The sequence below is a fragment of the Ascaphus truei genome, chromosome 6 (assembly GCF_040206685.1).
Source record: "Ascaphus truei isolate aAscTru1 chromosome 6, aAscTru1.hap1, whole genome shotgun sequence".
NCBI classification, from domain to species: domain Eukaryota; kingdom Metazoa; phylum Chordata; class Amphibia; order Anura; family Ascaphidae; genus Ascaphus; species Ascaphus truei.
Genome location: NC_134488.1, coordinates 135,518,472 through 135,546,281, shown reverse-complemented (window position 1 = coordinate 135,546,281; position 27,810 = coordinate 135,518,472). Strand labels below are relative to the sequence as shown.

General features: G+C 46.4%; 1 protein-coding gene across 1 annotated transcript in view; it reads right to left on the bottom strand.

Annotated features, from left to right (window-relative positions):
• Positions 1-27,810, bottom strand: part of LOC142496614 (uncharacterized) — a 69,215-nt gene that overhangs the window by 23,625 nt on the left and 17,780 nt on the right. The window contains exons 4-5 of the mRNA XM_075603276.1: positions 16,920-17,063; positions 13,070-13,204 (exon numbers count right to left, since the gene is read on the bottom strand). Of these exons, the coding sequence (XP_075459391.1) occupies positions 13,070-13,204; positions 16,920-17,063 (279 nt within the window). The remainder of the gene's footprint in view (positions 1-13,069; positions 13,205-16,919; positions 17,064-27,810) is intronic.

Below are 27,810 nucleotides of genomic sequence, written 5' to 3'. Positions count from 1 at the left end.
GTCACAGGAGACCAGGCATTTACACCTTTTTACCAGGATCATACATTGAGAAAAACAGGTAAAGTGAAATAAATTATACATTAATTCGCAGGAAAAGGCATACACACAATGATACACAAACTACATAAGAAGAGACACACTTACTAAGGAACTGGGGTAAAAAGTAGACTTTTCTAGCTAAATGGCACTCTAAACAAGAGTCTTTCTTTGACCGGGACTTAGCCCAAAATGTCCTGAAAAGCAAATTGGCATAAACTTCCAGACGCCACCGCTCCTTCTCTCCGGAGGACTTGCTTTTGCTTCACCGGGATTTAGCTCCAAACACCCTGGTACCAAATTCGGCTTGAAATCCCAGCCGCGACCACTACGTTGGTTTTTGAGAACTTGGTCCCCAAAAGATGGCCATAGAATATATTCTGGGTTGGTTTTTCTGGAACCGGTGCTCGGCTATTCGCGCAATAGCATCTTTTTCCACATTCAAAAATCCCCCTGTTTTAGCCCTTGAGATTCTGCCTTGTGATTGGCTGAGCGGTTTCTTATAGTATTTTGGAGTTCATTCACAAAATACTACAACCAATCACAGCGTAGGAACATTCCTTCTAGCCAATAAGAGCGAAGCCATTCCTGTGAAGCTGGGCAAGCGGGGATTCTGAATCTGCCAAGGGACATGCACAAGTTTGCCACCTAGTCCCTTGCTATTTAGATGCCACCCGCTGGGTCAGGCTCCTTCAAGTCTGGTGGGCCAAATGGTAGTCCGGACGACTTCCATTCATCTCAGGATGTGGGTACTTCAGCACTTCCTCCTACCCAAATGGTCTTCACACCTCAGGCATCCTCTGTGGCTTTCATGTCCGATGTATGAGCAGACTTACTGGCACCAACTTGGTAGCCCAGTGGCCCGTCAGAACATCGATCCTGAAAGTCCCAGCTCATAATACTGTGCACAACAGTACATTTTATACCATAAACACACATGTTAATAAAATATAATTTTACATGTCCTAAGTCTCTGGGTATGGAGAATTGAATAGAAAACTGCACTTAATTTTCTACCAGCCCATATTCCCCACATACTATCAAATAGACTTGGACTAGACTTTAAAAATCCCCTCACAACCTTATCTATGGTTGGAGCACCCCAGAACCTGTATACTGGTTCTCAGTGATTTGGGCATTAACTGGGTATCCCCCTAAACCCAGGGACCTCTCATAGTTACAGGGACACTTTGCATCCCTATGCCCCATTTAGCTTTCTGAGCTGTGCTGAAGCAGGGAATCCTAGTCTTGAGTCACGCAAGCGTTTTCAAGAAGAGCTATTGTCTGGATAATGTTCCTATATGTATCCGGGAATCAAGAATGATTCTCGGGTACATTTTTGGGGTATCCAGCAACTCTGGCCCCCGACTACCTAGACACATTCTGACAACACTTTCTCCGCAAAACCCCCCTTGAAACTCATACCCTAACAATCCCTGTTTGCTGACATCCCATGAAAGGCAAAAACATAACAATTCTTTATTGTCGCACAATTACATAGCGTGCATGTACAACAGTTAGGCTCAAGAACTGACACTCCTGAACCCCAATACATGGATCAGAGGTAACCAAACGGGCTTACCCTTTATTTGAGAGCCAGGTTACCCTCTCATTGTCAAACCTCCCTCCTCAAGATGAAGGCTCTGTGGCCTTGTCTGGTGGCTCTGCAAGCCTGGAAATATCCTGTCAGGAGAGTCCATCTGCATTACCATGCTTACTACCCTTCTTGTGCTGAATGGTAAAATCAAATTCTTGAAGGGCAAGGCTCCAGCGTTGTAACTTACCATTTTCCCCCGACAACTTTTGTAGCCAACTCAAAGGATTGTAACAAAGTAAATACAGACAGAACACACTAAGAAAGTCTGTGTAGCAATAACGGGTGCAGACAGGAACAGAGAGGACCCTCGTTCCTCTCAAATAATCAAATAGAACATAAATGTTCCCAGCACACCAACAAAAAAGAAATAATAAGGGATCAGCCAAAAAGTCAAATTTAATTAAACATTAACGATGCATATAACGTCAAACAGCAACAGAGTGACAACGTATATACATGGGAACAGGGACAAAGACAGGGATGGGGAAGGAAAGAGAAGAAAGGAGAGGAAGAAAAAAACACAGGAAATAAAAAGTGCAGGGCAAGGGGGGCAACATAACGTTTCGGGGTACATACCCCTTCTTCTGGCCTGTTCCCAGGTGGACCGAAGTCACCTGGTACTTCCCTTACCCTGTGACTAGGTCCCTGAAATACACAGTGACACACAGACACTAAATTACAAAGGTAAATGAAACAATGGAATAACAAAGATATATAAAGAGCTAGTGCTAGTTCTCCAAGCAAAATACAGGTAAACTGGGAAGCACACATCTCATATAGGAGTGCCTGAAAACACAGTGACAGAAAGCACACATCTCATATAGGAGTGCCTGAAAACACAGTGACAGAAAGCACACATCTCATATAGGAGTGCCTGAAAACACAGTGACAGAAAGCACACATCTCATATAGGAGTGCCTGAAAACACAGTGACAGAAAGCACACATCTCATATAGGAGTGCCTGAAAACACAGTGACAGAAAGCACACATCTCATATAGGAGTGCCTGAAAACACAGTGACAGAAAGCACACATCTCATATAGGAGTGCCTGAAAACACAGTGACAGAAAGCACACATCTCATATAGGAGTGCCTGAAAACACAGTGACAGAAAGCACACATCTCATATAGGAGTGCCTGAAAACACAGTGACAGAAAGCACACATCTCATATAGGAGTGCCTGAAAACACAGTGACAGAAAGCACACATCTCATATAGGAGTGCCTGAAAACACAGTGACAGAAAGCACACATCTCATATAGGAGTGCCTGAAAACACAGTGACAGAAAGCACAAATCTCATATAGGAGTGCCTGAAAACACAGTGACAGAAAGCACACATCTCATATAGGAGTGCCTGAAAACACAGTGACAGAAAGCACACATCTCATATAGGAGTGCCTGAAAACACAGTGACAGAAAGCACACATCTCATATAGGAGTGCCTGAAAACACAGTGACAGAAAGCACACATCTCATATAGGAGTGCCTGAAAACACAGTGACAGAAAGCACACATCTCATATAGGAGTGCCTGAAAACACAGTGACAGAAAGCACACATCTCATATAGGAGTGCCTGAAAACACAGTGACAGAAAGCACACATCTCATATAGGAGTGCCTGAAAACACAGTGACAGAAAGCACACATCTCATATAGGAGTGCCTGAAAACACAGTGACAGAAAGCACACATCTCATATAGGAGTGCCTGAAAACACAGTGACAGAAAGCACACATCTCATATAGGAGTGCCTGAAAACACAGTGACAGAAAGCACACATCTCATATAGGAGTGCCTGAAAACACAGTGACAGAAAGCACACATCTCATATAGGAGTGCCTGAAAACACAGTGACAGAAAGCACACATCTCATATAGGAGTGCCTGAAAACACAGTGACAGAAAGCACACATCTCATATAGGAGTGCCTGAAAACACTGTGACAGAAAGCACACATCTCATATAGGAGTGCCTGAAAACACAGTGACAGAAAGCACACATCTCATATAGGAGTGCCTGAAAACACAGTGACAGAAAGCACACATCTCATATAGGAGTGCCTGAAAACACAGTGACAGAAAGCACACATCTCATATAGGAGTGCCTGAAAACACAGTGACAGAAAGCACACATCTCATATAGGAGTGCCTGAAAACACAGTGACAGAAAGCACACATCTCATATAGGAGTGCCTGAAAACACAGTGACAGAAAGCACACATCTCATATAGGAGTGCCTGAAAACACAGTGACAGAAAGCACACATCTCATATAGGAGTGCCTGAAAACACAGTGACAGATAAGGAGTATAACTGGCAAAGTATGGTGCTATAGGGTTAATGACGCACTGAAGTAGACCTAAAAGAACAAAAAATCCTCAGAGACAGGTACAGACATATATAGATAAACTAGCTGAGAAACCCGGCGTTGCCCGGGATGTGAAGTGTGAATAAGTATGTGTAAATGTTGTATGTGAAAGTTGTAATGTGATGCCAATGTTATGTAATATTAGTTAGAATTGTGTTTGTAAATCAACAGTAGTAGAAAGCATATGTATATGAGGGCAAATGTTTGAAGTGTATGTTAGTTGTTACGGTAGTTATTTTTGAAAATGTTATTGTTGGAAATGCTTCTTGAAAGATGTGAATGTCCATTGTTGAGAGGAGTGTATTTGATGTAATGTTAAAGTGTGTGTTGTAAAATAATGTAGTAATAAAAGATGACAGTAGTGTATTGAGTGTCTTTCATTTTTTTGTAATTTCTTATGGCAATATGTAGAGTTCATGGAAATTGAGGAAAGTCAATGTTCATTGTAATGCTTGTTTGTAAACGACATTTTTGGTAGTTCCAGTTGGAGCAAAGATGTACAATTGTTGGGGGGATCCAACTCTAGAGCACGCAACATATAACTGGCCGTGGGAGAAACATGGTGATTCTAAGTTGATACCAGTGCACTTTATAGATTGTCCTTGTGCTTTGTTAATGGTGATAGCAAAAGCTAGTTTGATGGGGAACTGTAGCCGTTTGAAAGTAAAAGGCATGTCTGTAGGAATGAGTGGAATGCGGGGGATGAACACATCTTGGCCTTTGGCGTTGCCAGTTAAGATAGTAGCTTCAATTAGGTTGGGCATCAATGTTTTTATGCACAGTCTGGTTCCATTACAAAGGTTAGATGTGTGTAGGTTGCGAAGTAGCATGATGGGTGCTCCAACTTTGAGGCGAAGATGATGTGGTGGCATCCCTGATGGTTCGAGGGAGTGTAGGAATTCAGGTGGATAGTTAACGGCTTCATCGCAATCCACAACTGTATCGATTGAGTTGTATTGAGTAATTGTGTTTGGAATAATGTCTTGAATTTGATGATTGATGTCATTGACAGAAGTATTTTTGGCAGCAAGGATGGCTCTTTCACAGAGCCACTGGTGGTTTGTGTAATTGTGTAAGAGATTTGAATAGACGTGATGTATGAGATCTTCAAGTGATGTCATCATGTGACAAAAATGTGTGGGAAAAGCAATTTCACCTGATGTTAAGTCAGTAGGTAAAGTGCCTTCACCTATTTGAAGAAGTGTGTGTGCAAAAAGTTGTTCATTTGAGTGGCCGAGAAGTTGGACTCGCATATTGGTTGTTAATGGAAAATGTTTGACATGTCGCCATAAAATAGAGGATTTAAGGCATGCATGAAGTTCGTCTGCTGGTGTGGATCGTGGTATGACTGGAAGTGTTTGTCTGAAATCACCAGCTTAAAGAATGACAGCACCACCCATTATTTGTTTATTGTTACGCAAGTCTTGCAAGGTTCTATTAAGGGCTTCAAGTGCTTTTTTATGCGCCATGGTACACTCATCCCAAACAATAAGTTTGCAAATTTGAAGAACACGGGCTTGGCCAGATGTCTTGGTAATATTACATGTTGGGTTTTCTTCATGAGCAATGTTTAGTGGTAATTTAAGAGCTGAGTGCACAGTTCTTCCTCCATCCATAAGAGTGGCTGCAATGCCAGATGATGCAAGTGCAAGTGCAACATGATTGTGCATTCTTATTTCTGCAAGGAGTAAATTTATGAGAAATGTTTTGCCTGTTCCACCTTGATGTGTTGTCATACACTGTGTGAGGTAGCGGGATAGGGGGAGGAACATTGGTGGCATGGTGTGTGAGTGTAGGCCGCGGCCTCGCGGTCCGGTTGCGGTAGGGAGATGTGTGAGGTGCAGGAGATGTGAGGCGTGCTGTGCGGTTCGCGGGAGCTACACTGTGTGAGGTAGCGGGATAGGGGGAGGGACATTGGTGGCATGGTGTAGCGGGCCTCGCGGTCCGGTTGCGGAGGGAGATGTGTGAGGTGCAGGAGATGTGAGGCGTGCTGTGCGGTCCGCGGGAGCTACACTGTGTGAGGTAGCGGGATAGGGGGAGGGACATTGGTGGCATGGTGTAGCGGGGTAGGGGGCCTCGCGGTCCGGTTGCGGTAGGGAGCTGTGTGAGGTGCAGGAGATGTGGTGTGCTGTGCGGTTCGCGGGAGCTACACTGTGTGAGGTAGCGGGATAGGGGGAGGGACATCGTTGCCATGGTGTGTGAGTGGAGGCCACGGCCTCGCGGTCCGGTTGCGGGAGGGAGATGTGTGGCGTGGAGGGGAGGGGGGGTTTGAAGAGGCAGTCTGCAGTGTTTGGTGTTGTGTGAATGTGTGTGTGTGCTGTGTTTGTGCGTTGTGTGTAGATTCTGTACCTCAGTGGTTCCCAAACTTTTTCGGTTCAAGGCTCCCCAAGGCAATCAGAATTTTTTCAAGGCTCCCCAAGGCGATCAGGATTTTTACGCGGCGCACAAAGTAAAAACAAAGGTGTATATACATACCTAACAGTTGCAGTGCGCAGTTGGTGTCTCTCTCACACTCTCACTCTCTCTGACCTCACTCTCTCTCTCTGACCTCACTCTCTCTGACCTCTCTCTCTCTGACCTCACTCTCTCTCTCTCTGACCTCACTCTCTCTCTCACTCTCTCTCAGACCTCTCTCTCTCTCTGACCTGACTCTCTCTCTCTGACCTGACTCTCTCTCTCTGACCTCACTCTCTCTCTCTGACCTCACTCTCTCTCTGACCTCACTCTCTCTCTCTCTCTCTCTGACCTCACTCTCTCTCTCTGACCTCACTCTCTCTCTCTCTGACCTCACTCTCTCTCTCTCTCTGACCTCACTCTCTCTCTCTCTCTGACATCACTCTCTCTCTCAGTCTCCCGGTGCTGCTCCTCCAGCGTGCGCGCCGGGCCTCCCTCTCTCAGCGTCGCTGAGCCGGGCTGAACAGATGCACAAAGCCCCTGCATCTGTAATCAGCGCTGCTATAGTTCCTCTGGCCTGAGACATAGTAAGCGCTTAGGTGCTGCTGCTCGCTCTTGCTTGCTGCCGCTCGCTCTACCAGGAGCTTTTCGCTGTCCTGGCAGAGGAGACAGCAAGCGCGCTTGGTAGGCGGGTATCACTGTGTGTGTTTGTCACTTGGTAGCTGTGTGTGTGTGTGTGTGTGTGTGTGTGTGTGTGTGTGTGTGTGTGTGTGTGTGTGTGTGTGTGTGTATTATATAATATTTAAAAATGAAAAAAAAAAAGACATGTGAGAATAAATTATTTATTAACATTGTGCAACTTTGATAAATATATTCACACGCACACACCACACACACACCACACACATCCATATACACCACACATACATATATACACCACACATACACATTATATATATATATATACACACACCACACATACACACACATATATACATATATACACACACACACACACCACACATATATACACACACACACACACCCTGCAGCCCGTTTTTCTCACACACACACACACACACACACACACACACACACACACACACACACACACACACACACACACACACCCTGCAGCCCGTTTTTCACACACACACACACACACACACACACACACACACACACACACACACACACACACACACCCTGCAGCCCGTTTTCCACACACACACACACACACACACACACACACACACACACACACACACACACACACACACACACACACACACACACCCTGCAGCCCGTTTTACACACACACACACACACACACACACACACACACACACACACACACACACACACACACACACACACACACACACACACACACACACACACACACACACACACACACACACACACACCTTGGTGCTGCTGCTGTCTGGTTGCTCTGCAGTTGCAATGCCGGGCAGGCTGCAGCCCCATTGGATGGGAGCGGTCACGTGACCGCTCCTCTGCTTCCCCTCAGAGGTTTTTTTTTTTTTTTAAATGAGCTAGCAGCCCTTGTTTCCCGCTGCTGGCGGCCCTGATCGCGGCGCCCATCTAGCCAAGCCACGGCGCACCAGGGCGCCGCGGCGCACAGTTTGGGAAACACTGTATTAGGGCATTGGTGTTGCACGCAGGCCAATGAGAGGTGTGCGGGGGCGGGCATTGGACGCAGGCCAATGAGAGTCAGTGAGGGGTGGGACGCAGGCCAATGAGAGGTGTGCGGGGGCGGGCATTGGACGCAGGCCAATGAGAGTCAGTGAGGGGTGGGACGCAGGCCAATGAGAGGTGTGCGGGGGCGGGCATTGGACGCAGGCCAATGAGAGTCAGTGAGGGGTGGGACAGTGTGGCATTGGTGTTGGACGTAGGCCAATGAGAGGTGTGCGGGGGCGGGCATGGCCTGAGCAGGAGTGACAGGCCCAAGGTCCAATGCGATTGACCCTTGGGACGCAGACATACAGTGATTTCACAAATATATAGTAGATGAACCACTCATTATAACAGGTTGAACCAACATACTTGTGGCCAGTATACACAGGAACAGTCCAAAGGTAAGTTCAGCTGGAACAGTAAACTCCTCAGTGTGCAAAAAAAACAAGGATTGTGATCTGTGATCACTGTAAAGGACCTGTCATACAAATAGGGCTGCAATTTCTTCAGCGCCCATGCTATGGCCAGACACTCCTTTTCAATTGTGGCATAAGCCACTTCCCTGGGTAGCAGTTTCCTAATCAGGTGGGTTGTTCACCCCCGTCCATGCCCACCTGGCTGAGTACAACACCGATACCATAGTCGGAGACCTCGGTCTGTACAAGGAAATTCTTTGAGTAATCAGGTGCAGCCAGTATGAGTGCCTAATCAGTGCTGTCTTCAATGCCTGAAACGATTCTTCACAGGCAGGAGACCAGGCTGCCAGAACCGAGGGTCGTTTCTGAGTCAAGTCAGTCAGGGCTTTAGCAATGGCACTATACTGGGGAACAAACTTCCTATAGTACCCAGCGGTGCCCAAAAAAGCCATAACCTGCTTCTTGATCCTAGGAACTGGCCACTGCACTATAGCTTCCACCTTAGCTGGTTCTTGCTTCAGGCGCCCACCACCCACTCTGTGTCCTAAGTACAACATTTCTACCATACCCACTTTGTAGGTTTCAGTGTCAGCCCTGCTTCCCTGATCCTGCTTAGCAACGCTGCTACATGAACTAAGTGAGTTTCCCATGTATTACTAAACACAGCAATATCATCCAAGTATGCCCTTGTGTAACTCTGCATCCCTTCCAGTAGCTGTAAGCAATCGGGGAGCACGTTCCCCGCGGTGCAGCCCCTCCTTACCTGATGTCTCGCGCAACCCCACCATCATTACGGCGCGCGCACGCCCCCGCAGGAGCTTTTCTGACGTTGCTGAGTCCGGTTCCGCCCCCCGCATGTGACGCGCATCAACATCGCGCGGCGTGTGCACCGCTCCCAAGCTACGTGTCAATGCTCGTTATTATGCCCACCTGTCTCCTGTGTCTTTCTCCCTATCAGTGCCTCTGCGGAGGTCGCGCCTCCGCTCCGCCCCCTGCTCTCATTGGTCATGCTCCCTTATATATGCTCAGCTGTGCACACTTGCACTTTGGCTGAGCATAGTTCCAGTTAGCGCTGTTCTCCCACTTCCTGGTTCCTTGTCCATCCTTGCCTTGTCTCAGTTGCCTTGTTTCAGATTGATCTCCTGTGTACCAACCTGGCTTTACTCCTGGACTCCGCACTTGTGGCTTACCGACCCCAGCTTACCTCTGACCTTCCGCATCTCTCCAATCCCGACCATGGCTTACGGACCTCTGCGCTCCTACTGGCTCCAACCCCTGACCACGGCTAAATGGACACTGACCATTCTACTGGCTCTTACCTCAGACCTCGGCAAGTACCTGACCATTCTACTCTCTCCAATCCTGACCCTGTGGCTGTGGGTGGCGTTATATCTTTTCCCACCTAAGTACTGGGGTCCCGCCTTGTTTGTGGTGAGTACAGCGTTACAGTAACCTATTGACCAGGTGTTGGAAGGTAGACGGGGCATTTTTCAAACCGAATGGCATAACCAAAAACTCATATAGGCCACTTGAAGTGATAAATGCTGACTTATCCCTAGCCTTCTGGGTCAGAGGGATTTGCCAATAACTGTTGGACAAATCCATAGTCATCAGATACTTTGCCCCAGCAAGCTCATCTATGCATCTGACACCGTCTCATCACTGTGCTGCCGGTAGTCCACACAGAACTGGGTTGTTCTGTCCTTCTTCGGCAGGAGGACTACCGGACAAGGCGAAGGGCTCTGAGATTATACAATTTCCCCTAGGGTCAGCATCTCCTCCACTTTCCACTTCCCTCTCTATACTCCCTTTCAACTCTGCTGATACTCAATAAGCATGCTTATACAGAGGTCTCTAATCACCAGTGAGCACTGGATGGTCAGTGATATGTGTCCTGCCCGGCTTATCCATGAACAGGACCCTATGCTGCTCTAACATAACCTTTGCCTGCACTCTCTGCTGTGCACTGAGCTGAGACCCTATCTCAACCTGCTCTACTGTGCCCCCTTGTCTAGATTACCCTAGGAGGTCAGGCAGAGCATTGCTCACCGGGTCCACCATCGGTGGGCTACAGACAACCATCACTGATGCCACACTCTGTTGTAAATATTCCTTAAGCATATTAATATGATAAGTCCTATTTCTACCTGTTTCGCCATCATAGTTGCACTCATTCATCCTCCGGAAGTACCATATACGGTCCAGACAAGGCATCCAGCAATTTATTCTGATGAGTGGGCTTCAGAATAAGCACTTGCTGCCCAGGGATGAATTCTCTACTACAGACATGCTGATCATACCCAGTCTTCTGCTTGTCTGAGCCTCCCTGAGGTTAGCCTGTGCAAAACCCATGAGCCTTTCCAACCGGTCCCTGAGATCTACTACATACCTCAGCACAGAAGCATCAGTATTGGTAGTCTCCCCTTCCCATCCCTCACAGAATAGGTCAAGATGTCCCCATACCCTGCGACCATATAGAAGCTAGAAGTGAGATACCTCAGTAGATTCTGCGGTACCTCTCGGTAAGCAAACAGCAAGTACTGCAAGTAAATCTCCCAGTCTTTTCCTTCAGCCTCTATGAATGCCCGAAGCATCTGCTTCAGGGTACCATTGAACCTCTCACATAAACCGTTTGTCTAGGGGTGGAGGGGGGTCGTGCGCTGGTGTTTCACCCTGCACGAATCCCAGAGACACTACTAGCAATTCACTCATGAATTGTGATGCTTAGTTAGTTAGAATCTCACTAGGGAATCCTACTCTAGAGAAAATGCTAACAATGCCTTAGCTACTGTCCGTGAGGATGTAACGCTTTCACAGTGGCCTGTCAGAACATCGGTCCTGAAAGTCCCAGCTCATAATACCGTGCATAACAGTACATTTTATACCAAACACAAATGTTAATACAAATATACCTTTTCATGTCCTAAGTCTCTGGGTATGGGGAATAGAAAGCTGCACTTTATATTCTACCAGCCTATATTCCCCACACACTATCAAATAAAGTTGGACTAGACTTTCAAAATCCTCTCACAACCTTATATATGGTTGGAGCACCCCAGAACCTCTATACCTGTTCCGAGGGACCTGGGCATTAACTGGGTATCCCCCTTAACCCAGGGACCCCTCATAGTTACAGGGACACTTTGCAACCCTATGCCCCATTTACCTTTCTGGGCTGTGCAGAAGCAGGGAATCCTAGCGGTGAGTCGCGCAAGCATTTTCAAGGGGAAATATTGCTGGGACAATGTGCATATATGTATCCGGGAATCAAGCATGATTCACGGGTCCATTTTTATGGTATCCAGCAACTCTGGCCCCCGATTACCTAGACACATTCTGACAACACTTTATCCGCAAAACCCCCCTTGAAACTCATACCCTAACAATACCTCTGGCTGGCATCCCAGGAAAGGCAAAAACATAACAATTCTTTATTGTCGCACAATTACATAGCGTGCATGTACAACAGTTAGGCTCAAGAGCTGACACTCCTGAACCCCAATACATGGATCAGAGGTAACCAAACGGGTTAAGCCTTTATTTGAGAGCCGTGTTAACGCCTACCCGTCACATAATATAATTACAAGCTCCTACAACTAATTTCAAAGGGATTACTGCAAATGGGACAGCCACTGTAGTGAATGAAACTGCCATACAGTTACAAATAGAGATGGGTGAACCTTTCCCAGAATTTCAGCTTCGCCACGAATGGGCAACATCCTGTATGCTGTGGATTTCCACAGATCGGTCTCAATAAGACAGATTTTTTTTTTCTGTCACTGAAAATCCACCATGAAATATAGAAGGGAGACTTATTTTAATAGAGTCCCCAACACGATATATATATCTCATCAAACCTCCCTCCAAATAACATAGTGAGAGACGTGCGCTCAAAAAGGAGCACACCTGACATACCTGGGAGATACGCAAAGTATATTTAAATGACTCCCACACTTCACACCCCTGCAAAAGATTCCCATAAGTCCTACATTTACAAACCTTATGAGAAAGGGGGTACTGGTGTCAGGCCCAACAGGATCAGATTCCTCTGCTATTCTAGACAGCAGCTGTAGAGTGTGAGCTAACCCTCTGCTGGGTAGCACCACTATCACAGCATACTTTGAGCTCTACTTCTCACTGCTCAAACCTGGAGCCTCCTCCTCCCGGCTTCCTTTAACTGCAGACCACTTTCACATCCTGATTGTAAGTTCAAAGTTCATTGTGCATTCATTAGCATATCTCCCAGGTATCTGAAGTGGGCTCCTTTTTTTTAGCACAGGTGTCTGTCCATATGTTATTTGGAGGGAGGTTTGAGGGCATACGTACAGTATAGTGCAGAATGGATCCTATGGATTAGGATTTATACTATTTGTTGGTGCCCAATCCGCCTTCGGATTTCCATGTGTGGGTGGCCTTTTGGCAGAACTACACGCATGACCACACACTACAGTTACAACTTCATACTATAATGTAACCTTAGTTAGAAACCATTGTAGCAGAGCAATAGGTTCAATATCTTCCAATAGCACATAGAGACATGGCAACAAACGTGTTACTTACGTAATGGCAAGACGGTGGCTGAGCCTGCCCGAGTACAAGATATAGTCACCACTGATTTCGTACCTTTGAAGTACTGAGCTACCCCACTATTTGCACAGAAGCTTTCAGTGGAGCAGCCCATCATGGTCTTGGGCCCTGCAACAAAGAGAAATGGTTAATGATATGTGCCGAGCAGGTATTGTCAGTGCATTGTCACTGATTTGTGCATAACATTCCAAGATGCATGTTTTTTAAGTTAAACCTTGCTTTATTCATTGTAACATCGCCGGAAGAAGAGATCGATGTATCTCGAAAGCTCGCACAAATAAAAGCATTTTGTTAGTCACAGAACGGTTTCGTCAATTCATTTTTTATTATTAAGCACAGCTAACATAGTACAGATACTTCTACATCTTTATATATGTAGCGCACTTTCCCCCACCCGCTGGGAGATGTGTGGCTACGGTGTGTGTGTACGGTGTGGGCCTGAGCCTCCGCTGCTGGGAGCCTGGGGTATACCTGAATCGATGCTCGGTAGCGCCTCCACATGTACGGCATTCTACTATGTGGAATAACACCGTTACAGGACACATAAGAAATACACACTTGTAATAAGAAAATGGTTTAATATATACATAGAATTCATATACGATACCAGCCCCAGCAGCTCGGCCATGCACGGCCGTACCCTCCAACACTCGGTTCCCCTCCACCTAATACGCAGTACACCCAAAGTACCTAGTGGCCCTTGGGCACCCAACCACCCTAGTATCCACAAGGATCCACCCGCCCAAGTGTGTGAGACACTCTGCCCCACTAAGGTGTAGAGTTGGTGCACGTGAAGTGGTGAGGTACCTTCCGGGTGTTCCAGCACCCGGGTGCGCTGATGCCGCACGATGGAATCAACAGATCCAGGAATGTACCCGTGAGGCCTCCGCCTCTATGTTGGGTGGGTCCCACGTGGATGGTGCCACCATGCGTAATGTCTCTGGGTTTGTAGAAGGGTGATCTGGTCTCAGATCACCATGGGCCAGGTCGCAGCCATGTCCTTGCTTAATCCCTCACACTTGTGCTACAGGGGCAGTGTCCCTATCTACTGGGCCTGTCCCTGCAGCAACCACACGCTCAAAGGAGAGTCGGGGCCTATCTGAGGCCTAACAGGGGGTCTCTGAACTTGTGCAGGTCCCACAGACACCTGAACCTACACAACCTACCCTATTGACATCCCAGCTCCAACTGTCGTCGCTGCAGCACGTGAAATGTAGACTCCCTCAGAGCAGGAGAATCCTGGAACCAGATTTTCTGAGGCGTGGCGTTTGATCTATCCCACCCCAAAGCATTATGGGGCTTGTAGTATCCCCTCGGAGCCCTTCCCAGCCTGGCCACCGTGCCGTAGTGCCTCCGCGCATGCGCCGGGTTTTGCGCACGAGCAATTGAAAACAAGATGGCGGTGCCCTTCACCGGGATCCGCCAGGAGCCTCCTGTGACACGGTTGCCTCCATGAGCAACTGGAACTTCACCTGCAGCCCTGGCACATCTCCCCACGATCCCCCCAGCCTCCATACCAGTCACAGCAGCAGCAAAGGTAAGGGAACAACAGGGGACCAGGGGAACCCAGGCCACATATATATATTTTGACACCAGTACACGTGTCTAACCCTAGGTCCTTCTCGGGTATTCATGCGTTTTCCTTGGCCTCATCATCATCATTTTAACATTTTTGAACATTTTTAACATAATTTTATAATAATACAGGCATAAACCGCATTAAAGTACGCCATGGGACCGTAGCATGTATGTAAAGCGAAAATATACTTAATGTGAAGCACGACCTTTTTTTCACTTATCGATGCATGTTCTGTACTGTAATCGTCATATACGTGTATAACTGATGTATGTGGTGCTGGTATTTCCTGTACATTTAAATGTCCTGGTTACAAGATGCGGGAGATTTAAAGATTGCATGGGGACATTGGCACATCATATCAGTGCCTATCACTCGAGAAGCAGGGGTTCCCCGGGGCTGAAATCAAGGCGGTTCAGCTCCGAAAAAACCCCGATCCCGAACACTAATAGTAAAATGTAAATAAAAAACAGCTTCATTACATTAGCGGCTAGCTGCTATGGCAATGAAGGGGTTAAACCTGAGTACTCCGTTTGCTAGGGATACAGGAGGTGGGTGAAGAGGGTAGTTTCCCCAGGGTGAGTTGTTAGGTCTGCCGGGAAGGTTGCAGGAGGAGTTAACCCATTTAATACCATAGTGGTGGTAACTGCTTGATAATGAAGGGGTTAACCACTCCTGCTACCCACCCGAGAGGCCTAACTACCCACCCTTGGGGCAATGACCCCATTCACCCATATCCTTCTCCCTCAAGAAACCTTAAAATACAACAGTCCTACTACCCACCTGCTCTACACCCGGCATCCTCCCTCAACACATACAGTACAATAATGGGCAAAATGACTATCATCCAGATCTGGATATTAGCTCATTTGCCCATTAAAAATAAAACTGGATAATAGTAATTTTACCCATTTCTGTACTTTGTTTTGGGTGGATTGTTGTGGGTAGAGGGGGTGCCCATTCATTGCCATTGGGGTTAATCTTTGCTCCCATTGAGGGCATAGTAGGTAACCACACTGTTGGCTAGTACTTAATGTTTATTGGGAGTAGCAGGGGTGGGTGAAGGTGGTATTTACCATGCGGTGGGTGTTTATACCTACCAGGTGGGTAGCGGGAGGGGTTAACCCCTTCATTACCATAGCGGTATTAAGGGGTTAACTCCTCCCACCACCTCTTGGCCTAAACACCAACCATGGCCCAAATACCACCTTCACCCACCCCTGCTACACTCAATAAACCAGGCACTAGTATTTAACCCCTTTCATTACCTCAGCGGTTTGCTGCTAAAGTGATGACGCTGCTTGAAAAGGTATTTTTATTACATTGGATGGAAGCCGGGGGTCTCCGGAGCCGGTATTAATGTGTATCCGCTCCGGAAACTTCCGGCTTCAATCCATGCAGGAAAAATACATATTTTTTTTCAAGCCTTCCTTGCAATTCCCAACTCGCCATCCCTGGGGCGGCGAGATGAGATCTGGGATAAGCTGGCTGTTTCAGAGCCCCGATGATCACATCGGAGCTACTAGAATAGGGTGATTTTATTAAAACCGCGAGTTGGAGCTGTGTGTGCGCTCCCGCTCGGTGTGATTGATCCGCAGCGCTGCCGCTCGGGGAGACGCATTTCCGGAACGAGTTTGGCAGGTCATCGGAGATTTCTTAATAGCAAACTTGCCAAATCGTTCGGGAACTGCTCCAAATCCTCCATGAATTAGTTATCAAAGTTTGTAGAATAGGCACTATTGTGTCATTTGAATACCTGATTAATACAACTAAAATATAAATAGAATTACTAGCATTAGTAAATATAAATTATTAGTGTAATATTATTTATAGTGGCCATACTGTGAAAATGATTTATTAACAATACATTTTGTGAATACAGAATACATAATGAAACATTTTTGGGGTTGATACATACTTACCCTAATTCTCTACTCATAATATAAAAAGGGTTTTTAGAATTTAGGATTTTGATGGAGACTCTGTATTTTTGTTGTGGAGCACGAACACATTACGTTTACATCTGTGCATCGTGCGCGTTCCCTTCGCGGGCGCCAATGTTCTTGACCCAAACCCCCCATTTTTGCCCCTAAAGGTGCACATTGAGGAATGAAAGTGAGCACATGTACGCACATAAGGGATATATCATCTGTGATTTCTGCACACCAATGTTACAGGGAAAAATCCTTGCAAAGGGCCCATGTGCCTAACCCCTCGTGCCGTGTCTGTACCTATTGCTGGAATTACCGTTAGCGGATGTCTCAGAGAATGTGAAACACTGCGGCTCTTCTTCAGCGCACCGCATGGCGTACTGTGCAGTGCAGGTTGTCGCATTGGCGTCACAGGCGGGGCACAGGAGGCTGCTGGGGATGATGCTAATGTCTGGACGAACTGAGGGAGACAAATAACAGAGAGACTTTAGTTAAAGGTTCGGCACTTTTACTGCTGCTTTGGTTTTGCAAAAACTAAATTTTCGGAGGTTTGAGATTTGTACAATTTTATGAAAAAAAATGAAATATTTTAGAAATTCAGAACACACACAAACAAACATATACATACGCCTGATGAAGCACAACACTGTGTGAAACGCGTTGCGAAAGCCCTACGGTGCAGCTAGAAGTCAGCCCACAGGTGTACCTACCCCCAGCTGTCCCATCAACAACCAGAGACCCTTCGGCACGCCGGAGTGAGTTTCTCTGGGAAACCGGCATTTGAAGTGGGCTACTATTCACGGGTCCTGCGAGAAGCTGCAACCCGGAAGTAAGAACTATATGGTGCTGAGCCAGGCAGCCCCAGCACGTGGGTCTACCTTGTAAGCCTCTGCACCATCTCTTTATGCCCAGGACACCACCAGGACTGTTTCCTCTGCACCTTAATACTGGATGTACTTACCCTTATATGTAAGTTTTTATTGTTACTACTACTAACATGTTTTAATTAAATCTTGACCCTCGGTGCGCTTTTGTGTTTTATTCCCTGCTGTTGCCCGCGTTTGGAGCCATCCTGCGACGGGACCTGTGGAGGAGGGGTGCCTTCACATCACATCAGCTGCAAGAGGGAAGAGTTGATCCACTACGAGATCCTGTTAGGAAGCAAGAGCGCGGTTTGACTTTCTTAAACATATACATACACACCCACACACACACACACACACACAAACAAACAAATACAGTACATACACACACACACACAAACAAGCATATACATATGTAGCCCTCTTTCCTCCACCCTAAGTGAGATTGAGGTGGGTAGGTGTATCTGACTACTTATCAGTGTGGTGCTGTACCTGTTTGGCAACCAGGAGGGCTGAGCTTCCGCCACGGGGAACCTGGGGTATACTTACACTCGGTGCAGCGCCTCCACTGATGAGGGATCCCAGAGTGGTGGGAGTGTGCCCTCACCAGAACAACCATACAGTAAATACACACAATGTGAATAAACAGTATTTACTGAGCATGAACGATAACTTCAATGAAACTCTCTTTGCATAACATCAATACATCATATGAATAACATTGCATCACTCTGAATGCATACATCCCCTCACCCACATGTCCATCATCACATCACCCTCAGTCCCTTTGATAATACTGTGCTTGGACACTTATCCCTTGAGTGTCCACAACGATAAAGAGAGTGTGAGTGTGAGGGATAGCGCTTCCCTGTGTTGGGGCCCGGTGGTGTACTTAATATATACTTCCTCCCTGATCAGTCCTGATCAGGAAAATCCTTGGAACTTAGCAACACACAGAGGGGATAGGGAGTGATCAACTTAAATCTTGCTAATTAACAAAAAATCAGTAAGATAATTATAAGTGGGTGCAAACTGTGAACTGAAAATGAATCAGTAAAGTGGGGGACACAAAATGATTGTGTCCCAAGGGAAATTCACTTACATGCACACCTCTCTATTATGAAAATGTAACCTTTATTGTTCTATTTACTTAAAACATATATTACCGAGTGAACATGTAATTGTGATAAAAAGATATTAAACAAAATATGACAGAGCAGTGACAATCCCTAATGTATATATTACCCCTCATATACAAAATTAGCAATGAGATGGTAGGGATAGAGACTGCAGATCAGCATGGTGGGTATAACCACCAATATCAGCAGTTAACCACAGTCAATGGGGGAGAGCCAAATGGATCAAATATCAACTCCCAGGATTCGCACTATGAACACAGACTAATGTGTAGTCCAGTATTAACCAGAGGTAATGCAGAGGTATAATCCAATTAATCAAATAATTTTGCATTGGCCACACCTCGCTGTGTATAGATGATAGGTTAATCCATATATTTATTCTCATAATAGAATACCGCAGCATATAGTGCAGCAGAGATCCACAGTAATGGACCCCCACTGCTATGGGTGTGAGGCTCTGTGATGACTGTAAACGTATACCATAGATGTAGTGCAGATTAAACTGAGTGCAACACCACAGAGATAGCAGGATTAAATACTGGGCAATAGCGCCTATTCCTGAGGACATGTATACCCCTCACTAGTAATACATATATAGACCGTGTGGCTCGTCTATATATGTATTACTAGTGAGGGGTATACATCTCCTCAGGAATAGCAGTGGGGGTCCATTACTGTGGATCTCTGCTGCACTAAATGCTGCAGTATTCTATTATGAGAATATATATATGGATTAACATACCTATCATCTATACACAGCGAGGTGTGGCCAATGCAAAATTATTTGATTAATTGGATTATACCTTTGCATTACCTCTGGTTAATACTGGACTACACATTAGTATGTGTTCATAGTGCGAATCCTGGGAGTTGATATTTGATCCATTTGGCTCTCCCCCATTGACTGTGGTTAACTTCTGATATTAGTGGTTATACCCACCTTGCTGATCTGCCGTCTCTATCCCTACCATATCATTGCTAATTTTGTATATGAGGGGTGATATATACATTACGGATTGTCACTGCTCTGTCATATTTTGTTTAATATCTTTTTATCACAATTACATGAACACTCGGTAATATATGTTTTAAGTAAATGCAACAATTAAGGTTACATTTTAATAATAGAGAGGTGTGCATTTAAGTGAATTTCCCTTGGGACACAATCATTTTGTGTCCCTCACTTTACTAACTCAGCAACACCGCACAGTGATCCCACACCGTGCTGCGCTGCTCTCTGCAGGAATGGATGCACACGCTGACTCCACAGGGGAGGGATCCCCAGCCGGAATGATCCTTTATCACAGTCTCGGCTAAACGCTCTACTGACAGTCAGGCACTGTCATGCAGCATTCCTCTTTCTCTCTGAGTATGGTGAAGGAGTCCCTGTCCTAAGGCAGACCCTATACCATACAGTTCCCTCTAGAGTGTCTCAGGGGACTAACTGGGCCCTGGTGTATACCTCTACCGTAGTCCCTGCATGCAGAAGATCTCTTACTGTAGATTCTTTCTGATCCCAGACTCTGGCAGCTCACCACGTGCAACTGGTACTGGTGATATTACACACACTGTATAACTTGGAAAGCAACCCCCCTTCTTCCTATGAGGGGCCTTTCACTGACACAAACAAAGCTAACTGCGGTGGCTGTACTTAAAGCCACACTGTCTCTCCTTGTCAGAGCACACAGCACTGCAGCTGTGTCACTGACTAGACTTACACGCACCTAAGGGCAGGGTCCCTACCTAAGGGGCTTTCCCTATGAACTTACCCACTAACCTAGTGGGGAGTGGGGCCTACCTGGGGCCTGGGGTATTCTGGCCTAGTGTAAGAAGCCACTTGCTCCTACACACTTCCTCCCCCTTCCATCTCCCAGCTCCAACTGACTAGTGTGGTCTCTGCAACATTGTATCCTTCTCCAACAGGAGAAGCTGCAAACTCTATTTGCTGGCTGGCTGCACGTGATGTGGGTGAAAGGGCAGTCCCCAGAGGCCGCTGGGAATTGTAGTCCACTAAGGACCTCTTTAGCATTGGGATCGCATGCGCTATCTTTACTGCGCCTGTGCGAAGCTGTAATGGCCGCCGCTATGCTTAACTGCGCCAACGCGACCTTGGGGAGTCCCTGCACTATGGAGCGCCATCTCTGCCCCTTTGCGCTCACTATATTGGCCGCCGCATCTGCGCATGCGCGAGCCTCCGTGCCCGTGCGAACACAACAAAGATGGCGGCGCCGTGCCTCTGACGCCACCGAGAGACACGCTCGCCCCCGCAACTGTCTTCTCACTGGTGAAGGTAAGGGGAAGAGGAACAGGGAACCGGGGAGCCAAAGGGGACATGGCTACATTCTCCCCCTGGTAGAAATACCAACGTCCCAGTTTGGAGGACAGCGTCACACAGCACAGAGTTATATAATAAAAATGCAGAGCATAGTATATACATCTTATCACAGGTGCTTTAACGTCAACAGTGCATAACTTAATCATAACCATTATACCCGAGGCCAGCTGTGTGTTAGCTGTTTGCTGGGACGAATTGTGAGTTGCCCCTATATGATAATTTGGGGGTACCTCACTTTGACTTTTGTGAGCCTCCGCAAACTCATGGTCAGGTGCAACAGTCACTGGTTCCATACTACTTCCTCCCCTGGTGGAAGGAATAGCACAGTGTCTCTTGGCCAGACCTTTACCCAGCCATCTGCGGCCTCGATTCGGTAGGCCAGGAGGTCTTGACCCTTTCCTTGGTCCACCACATGGCGATTGGAGTGCTCCATGTTGTGCATGAAGGCGGCAACGATTACACTAGCTGTCACATCACTCACAACACAGTCCTTGTCCCTAAGTACTTGGGAGGCTTCCACTGGGAAGCGAGCGATTAGCAATGTCTCTGAACTCAAAGTCTCTGTTACATCCTGCATGGGGTAAAGGGTTGATACCTTACCACTGCATTGCTTCACGGTGTCCAGCAGGTCATCAAGAATGCTGACTGTTACCACTTCAGCTGCACTGGACATCAGAGTAGAGTTGAATGGTCCCTCCACTTGGCAGATGGCCGGTATACACTGTTGATCCTGTACCGCCTGGTAGCGATCATTTTCTGGAAACTTGGGAGCATTGGATCCCAGTCCTGGGACCATTTGAATTGGAATGCACGGGCTCCAAGTTTGACGCAAGCCACCATTTTGGACTGGGTCCCGCACGTAACTTCTTCTTCTACCTCTACGTCCGGCGCCTCCATCGGAGCCTGTGGGGATTAAGAGGGTATCTCACCACTCCACTGGCTTGCGTTGGGAACCTCTTCCTCCGGTCTCATCTCCGACTGTTCCACCGACACACTGGGAGTTGCCACGGCCGTGGGACTCTTCTGCGGTTCCGGCCGCACCTGCGCTTGCTGTCAGGGAACGTCAATGTACAAAGGGTCATGAGCAATTTCACCTCGGGCCCAAGGGCCCACCGCAGAGCAAGTGGCAGCATCTGGATACACCTCATCTAGGGCACACGGACCCACAGCAGGCTCTGTATCCACCAAGATAATTGGCTCTGAGTCTTTGCAGGAGTGGTCCGCCGGTTGGCGCATCACCAAGAGTTGTTGATCACTGGAATCACTAAGAGAGGATGGGGATAGAGACACCTGACCCTGTGATTACGGAATCTGCGGTTCTGGAATCTGTGGTTCTGAGTGTGGAACCGAGTATAGAACCGGGATACATGGATCCCCTGGAACATCTGTTATAGCACACAGATTCGGTGCGGCCACAGCGTCGCAGCTGTCCATTTTGGTCAATGTTGCTTGAAAATCTGGCGGTTCTAGATCAGAGTCTAGAACTGTAGTTAGTGCACACGGGGCATCCAAAACCACCAGGGTTGCTCAAGGGGGGTTAATAGCATCGATCCCCCCGGTGTAGAGGCCAATTGCACCTTTCTCTGCTGGTTCCGGCTCAAGAACCGACTCTGGAACCGGATCTGGAACCGCGGTTAGAGTGTTCGAGCCGTCCGAAACTTCTGTGAGGGGTGTAAATTGATTACCTGCATTGACCGGTCCAGTATTGAAGTCGATCGCCTCTTCCTCTGCGGTTTCTGTAGGCAGCAGGAGCTTGGGAAGCAGGAATTGTGCCCCGCAGCAGGCACACTGGGGTCCCCAGGTCAATGCACAAAATGGGCAGTCACACTTGGTTCTGACACATTGTATGCACACCTTGTCGCCCACCTGTGTCATCTTGACATCTATGGGTAGCAGAATAGGTTGGCGTCCATACCATCATATATACTCAGCCATTTTGTCAGCCTGGGCATCCACATAGCTGCCAGGACGTCTGTATAGACAACAGAGTTCAAAGGAGAGAGGATGTCCAAAGGTGACAAAACTGTTCGGTGGGCGAGGAAAGGCGATTAGCCAGGTCTGGAGAACAAAGGGCATCCTGTGGGAGTACATTTTGAGTCTGCCTAACTTGGTGGAGCCTGCCCAGCGGGTGGCAATGGGTTAGCTGGGGGAAGATGGTGCTCGTATGTGCGTTTCCCATTGTCTAATCCATATTTACCGCTTTTAGAGCTGGCTTGGCACGCCTCCTCCTCCGTCAGCCAAGAGATGAGCCCCTGTTTACATTGGCTATTGGGAGGAATTCCCACACTCTGATTGGTCCCTCCTCCTACTTCCATGCTGACGATAGAACAGCAGAGGGTATATAAGGAGATGGCAGAGACAGAAAACCAGACGATCTTGTGGCTTGAGTCAAAGTGCAGACGGGCTTTTCAAAGTTGCTCTGTCACGATAGCAGAGCAACTGGCTTTGTTTCTGAAGCTAGGAAAGTCTGCCTTGCAGAGATTAAGGCAGGTACGAGGTCCAAGTTCTCATTTTAGAATGTAGTGGATGCGTCTATGGTTTTTAGCCGAAAAGAGGAGTAGGAAGACGGGAGGGATTTATCAGTCCGGGTAATCCTTCCGAATCAGGTGCCATGCACCTATTTGAGCCTAGTTTTCTCCCCCAGACTCCCAGTAAGTGTGTATTCTGTCTGTTTTTTGTATATTCATAGTGTGTACGCAGGTTTACCTGAATAAACCTCTTTTTGTGCCACTTCCTTGTTTTGCCTATTAAATAATCCCGGTTAAAAGGTGTTAAAAGTCCTGATCTCCCGTGACAAGATGTATGCTGGACATTACTCAAAGAGACAGGAAAACAAATTAATGGGATCGAAGCAAATAAAAGTCTGGGGCATCATGTGATGGTGAGGGGGTAACCAGGCTCACTAATAAAGGTTAAGCTCATCGGGTTACCTCTGATCCATGTATTGGAGTTTGGGAGCGTCAGCTCTTGAGCCCAGTGATTGTACATGAATTCTGTAAAAATGTGGGACAAAAAATGTTTGTGTTTTTACCTTTCCAGGAGTGCCAGGGAGCAGAGATTGCTGGGCTATAAGTTTCAAGGGGGGTTTTACAGAGAAAGTGTTGTCAGAATGTGTCTACTGTAGTTAGCCGGGTTCCAGAGTTTACACCACTTTATAAAGAATGCAGGTGCATAGCGAGCTGACATCCATCATGGATAGGATGGAATTAGGAGGTAGTTGGCTGATAGCTTGCAGGTTCCTCAGGAAGTCTGTGACACTGTAGCTTGGATATATATTTTGATTGTTACCAGAGGTTTCAAATGTCTTAAAATATGTTCTGTCAAAGTGTTGATGCCAGAGATGATGGGTTAGCCTGGATAGCCAGGTTTATGTATTTGGGGTAGCATGAAGAAAGCCCCTGGGATGGGAAGTCTGGGATAAGCACCTTCAAAGTTTTTTTATGTAGTTGGGGCAGATAGAAATAAGCGGTTTAATTCCTTTCTATAGTCTGCAGTGCACGTAGTGTCCAGTCACTGTCTGTGTTATTCCTGTATGTACAGTAGGAAGCAGAAAAGCGTGAAACCAAAATATCAGCGCATCAGAAAAACCTTTGTGGATTGATTCTCTAAAGTTCCTTGAATTGGCTGTGTTTTGTAATGTGTTTAAACAAACAGATCTTTCCTCAGTCAGAATGATATATGTAATAAGATATTCTGGGTATAGGTTCTTCTTTTATAAGTATAACTTTGGAATATAGGTGAAATGATGGTGGTATGGGACTAAAGACCCAACCTCCACAGTCAGGAGGTGATCATCTATATAATGTGCCCCTGTGACGATGAGGGGGTAAATAGGCTCTACATCTATGTGCCCGGATACAAGTCTAATAACTGTTCCCTTTGTTACAACATGTAAAGCCTGTATGCCCGCAGACCTGGCCAGTCCCCAGTACTGAGGTGGGTAAGGGTATAACACGCACCCACAGCAGTGAGGGCGTGCCCGGAGTGTGGTAAGTTGCGTTGCCGAGCCTGGTGAGGAAAGGGTTAACGTTAATACTTGCAGATTCCGGGGTGGCAGAAGTAGACGTGTAGATATCCAAGAGCCAAGGGTCAGGGGCAGGAGAGAGCAGCGTAGTGAGGTCCAAAGCAGAGTCCAGGGGTTGAGAGTTACACGTAGTAAAGCCAAGCCAAGATCAATCCAGGGAAATCCAAACAGAGGCAGGGTCAGGAGCAAGGAGCTGGAACAGAGAGCTAAGCACAAGTTACTGCACACAGGAGCCACAGAGAAGCTATGCTGAGCGACGTCGGAGAGGGCAGACAGTGATTATAATGGGCTGAGTGCCAATGGCAAGGGATGGAGCCGAGGCTTGACTGGGTGGGTGCAGTGATAGGTCCAGGTAAGCAGGAAGGGAGACAGAAGGGAGATACCTGGTAAAAGCCTGCAGCTGGTGAGGGGAGGAGCCAGCAGCACGGGAGGACAGGTAAGAGGATCGGGTGCGCGCGCCATGGGACCGGAGGTGACGGGGGAACGCTGAGAGGCGCATGTCCCCTGATCCGTTACACAACATTTAACTGTGAAAGTGCAGCTATTCTCAGAATTATACAGGAAAAACTGGAACATTTTGGAAAATGATCCTGCTTTAAGCTGTAAGTTGCCGGGGAGACCTCGCGTGATTTTTAGGAAATATATGAATCTTAAAAATTCACTTGCACCAAGTGCAAAAATCACAAATGTTATCACCAATATGTGGTTACCATCAATGCCCACTGGTCATTTTATACGTGGGAAATGTTCAGCTTGTGAACATATCCATCGCAATAGGAAGACTTTTCCAGGCACCAATTCAGATGAACTCTATAATATCACAGATTGCATATCATGTACCACTACACATGTGATATACCCCCATGAGTGCCCCTGTGGTCTCCTCTTTGTAGTTAGGACCAGCAGGCACTTGAGGAGGCGCATCTGGGAACATATCCGCAATATTAAAGTTGGGTTTTTACAACAGAAAAGGGGGGGGGGAAACACAAAATGAGTGTGTCTCCTAAAGAATTCACTATACTGCACTCCTACTTAATATAAAATTTAACTTTTAATATAATTACATAAAACATAAATTTGTACGTTGGAATAATCTCAAACAACAATGATATTGGAGATAGCAGGGCACAAAACGCTAATAGTCAGGGTAAAAAAACCCCTCTGGGACACCTATGAGAACAAATACATATGTGTATATGTATAGATGTAACTAATAAACTCAGTGAATGATAGTATCACAAGGCAGCTACCTGCTTAAACTAATAAATCACAGAGCACTAAGGGATGATAATATAAGGATGTATAACCATCCACTTAATATAGAAGTGCTGCTAATAGTGTGATAATGGAGGATGAATGATTCATAGCGTAGTGAAGCAATTGTTCACAGCATCATAGTCAATGAATCATTATATAGCTCACTCCAAATGAACATGTCACATATAAAGCAGGAGGTATGTACACTGAGTATTAGTAAAATGACCAATTTAGATCTACATAGATAGAGCCAGAAGACTACAAAGCACTACATAAAAGCAGCTCCAAGTAGGAGACTGACAACATAGCGCGTCCAACGCGCGTTTCCCTCCAGCAAAGGAGCTTCCTCAGGGACAAATTTGCTGGGGGGAGAAAGAATGAACCCTTATATACCCAAACAGTACCTTGATTAAAGATTGGACAATTGCCAGGTGTTGCACATGCGCAGTTGGTCAGTTAACAAACTTCATAAATGCTGATTAAAACATCTATAAGCGTTCACACACATTCAGTAGCTATAGTTCTATGTTTTTGTAAATTTCCGAGCGTTTTTAGAGCTTTTATTGTCTTGTGTAGAAGTGTGGCATTGATCGGCGGAATTAGAGACCAGTGCGCATGCGCGCGGACTCAGAAAAAACAACTGTCTAAAATAAAGTGCATTGCGCATGCGTGGGCACTTAGAATAACATTTGCTCGTTCGAAATCCATGGGCCGCGCATGCGCGAAGACTTAGATGTTAAAGCGCGATGCCCGCGTAAATGCGCATGCGTGGAAGCTCTAAAGTCTCTCTTAAAGACGCATCCGTATGTGGTACTGAGGCGAGGACACTGCCGTAGGTCTTGCGTCCTGCGCATGCGTTCGAACATAGAGATTCTATGCCTTGCTTCCATCCGTGATCGCGCGTAATGCGCATGCATCGGGACTTAGGAAAATTCATCAATAGTAAATGAAAGTGTTCGTATCGCGCATGCGTGGGCACTTTGAAATATTTAGCCTTGTGAATACATAGTGTAATTCAAATGGTACAATCGATCTGTCCTCATCCAAACTAGTTGGAAATGCCCACGATGTATAGCCAGATATTAAAGGGTACATATAGGGCTTTGGATATGAAGTTAATAGATTAAGTCTAAAAAGCTCTTACCCTAAATATTGGCAAATAAGAAAGTGGGTATTGATTAGTATAAGATAGTCAATAATCAATAGATGGTAGGTAAGGGTCTATCGTTGGGAAAAGGATTCATTTTATATACAGAGTATAATTCCAAAAATTGATTGTATATACTCCCCCAAGATAATATATTGCAATGTGTCATGCTTAGAGGTAGTGATGGAATGAATAAAGAGAGATAAAAACAAATAACAATTTATTTATATGTGTATAGCAATTTTTGTATGATGTTTTTGGTTGTTTAATTACTATTCTACACACATATAGCATACATAACGACTAAGCCTGAAGCTGGGTTTAGAACTTTGGTAATATAGTCATTAATATAGTGTATATAATATATTTCAATATCAGAAGCTGGGAAACAACACAGTAGGCATGGAGAATAATTGGCTGCTCATATATACACAGTATATAT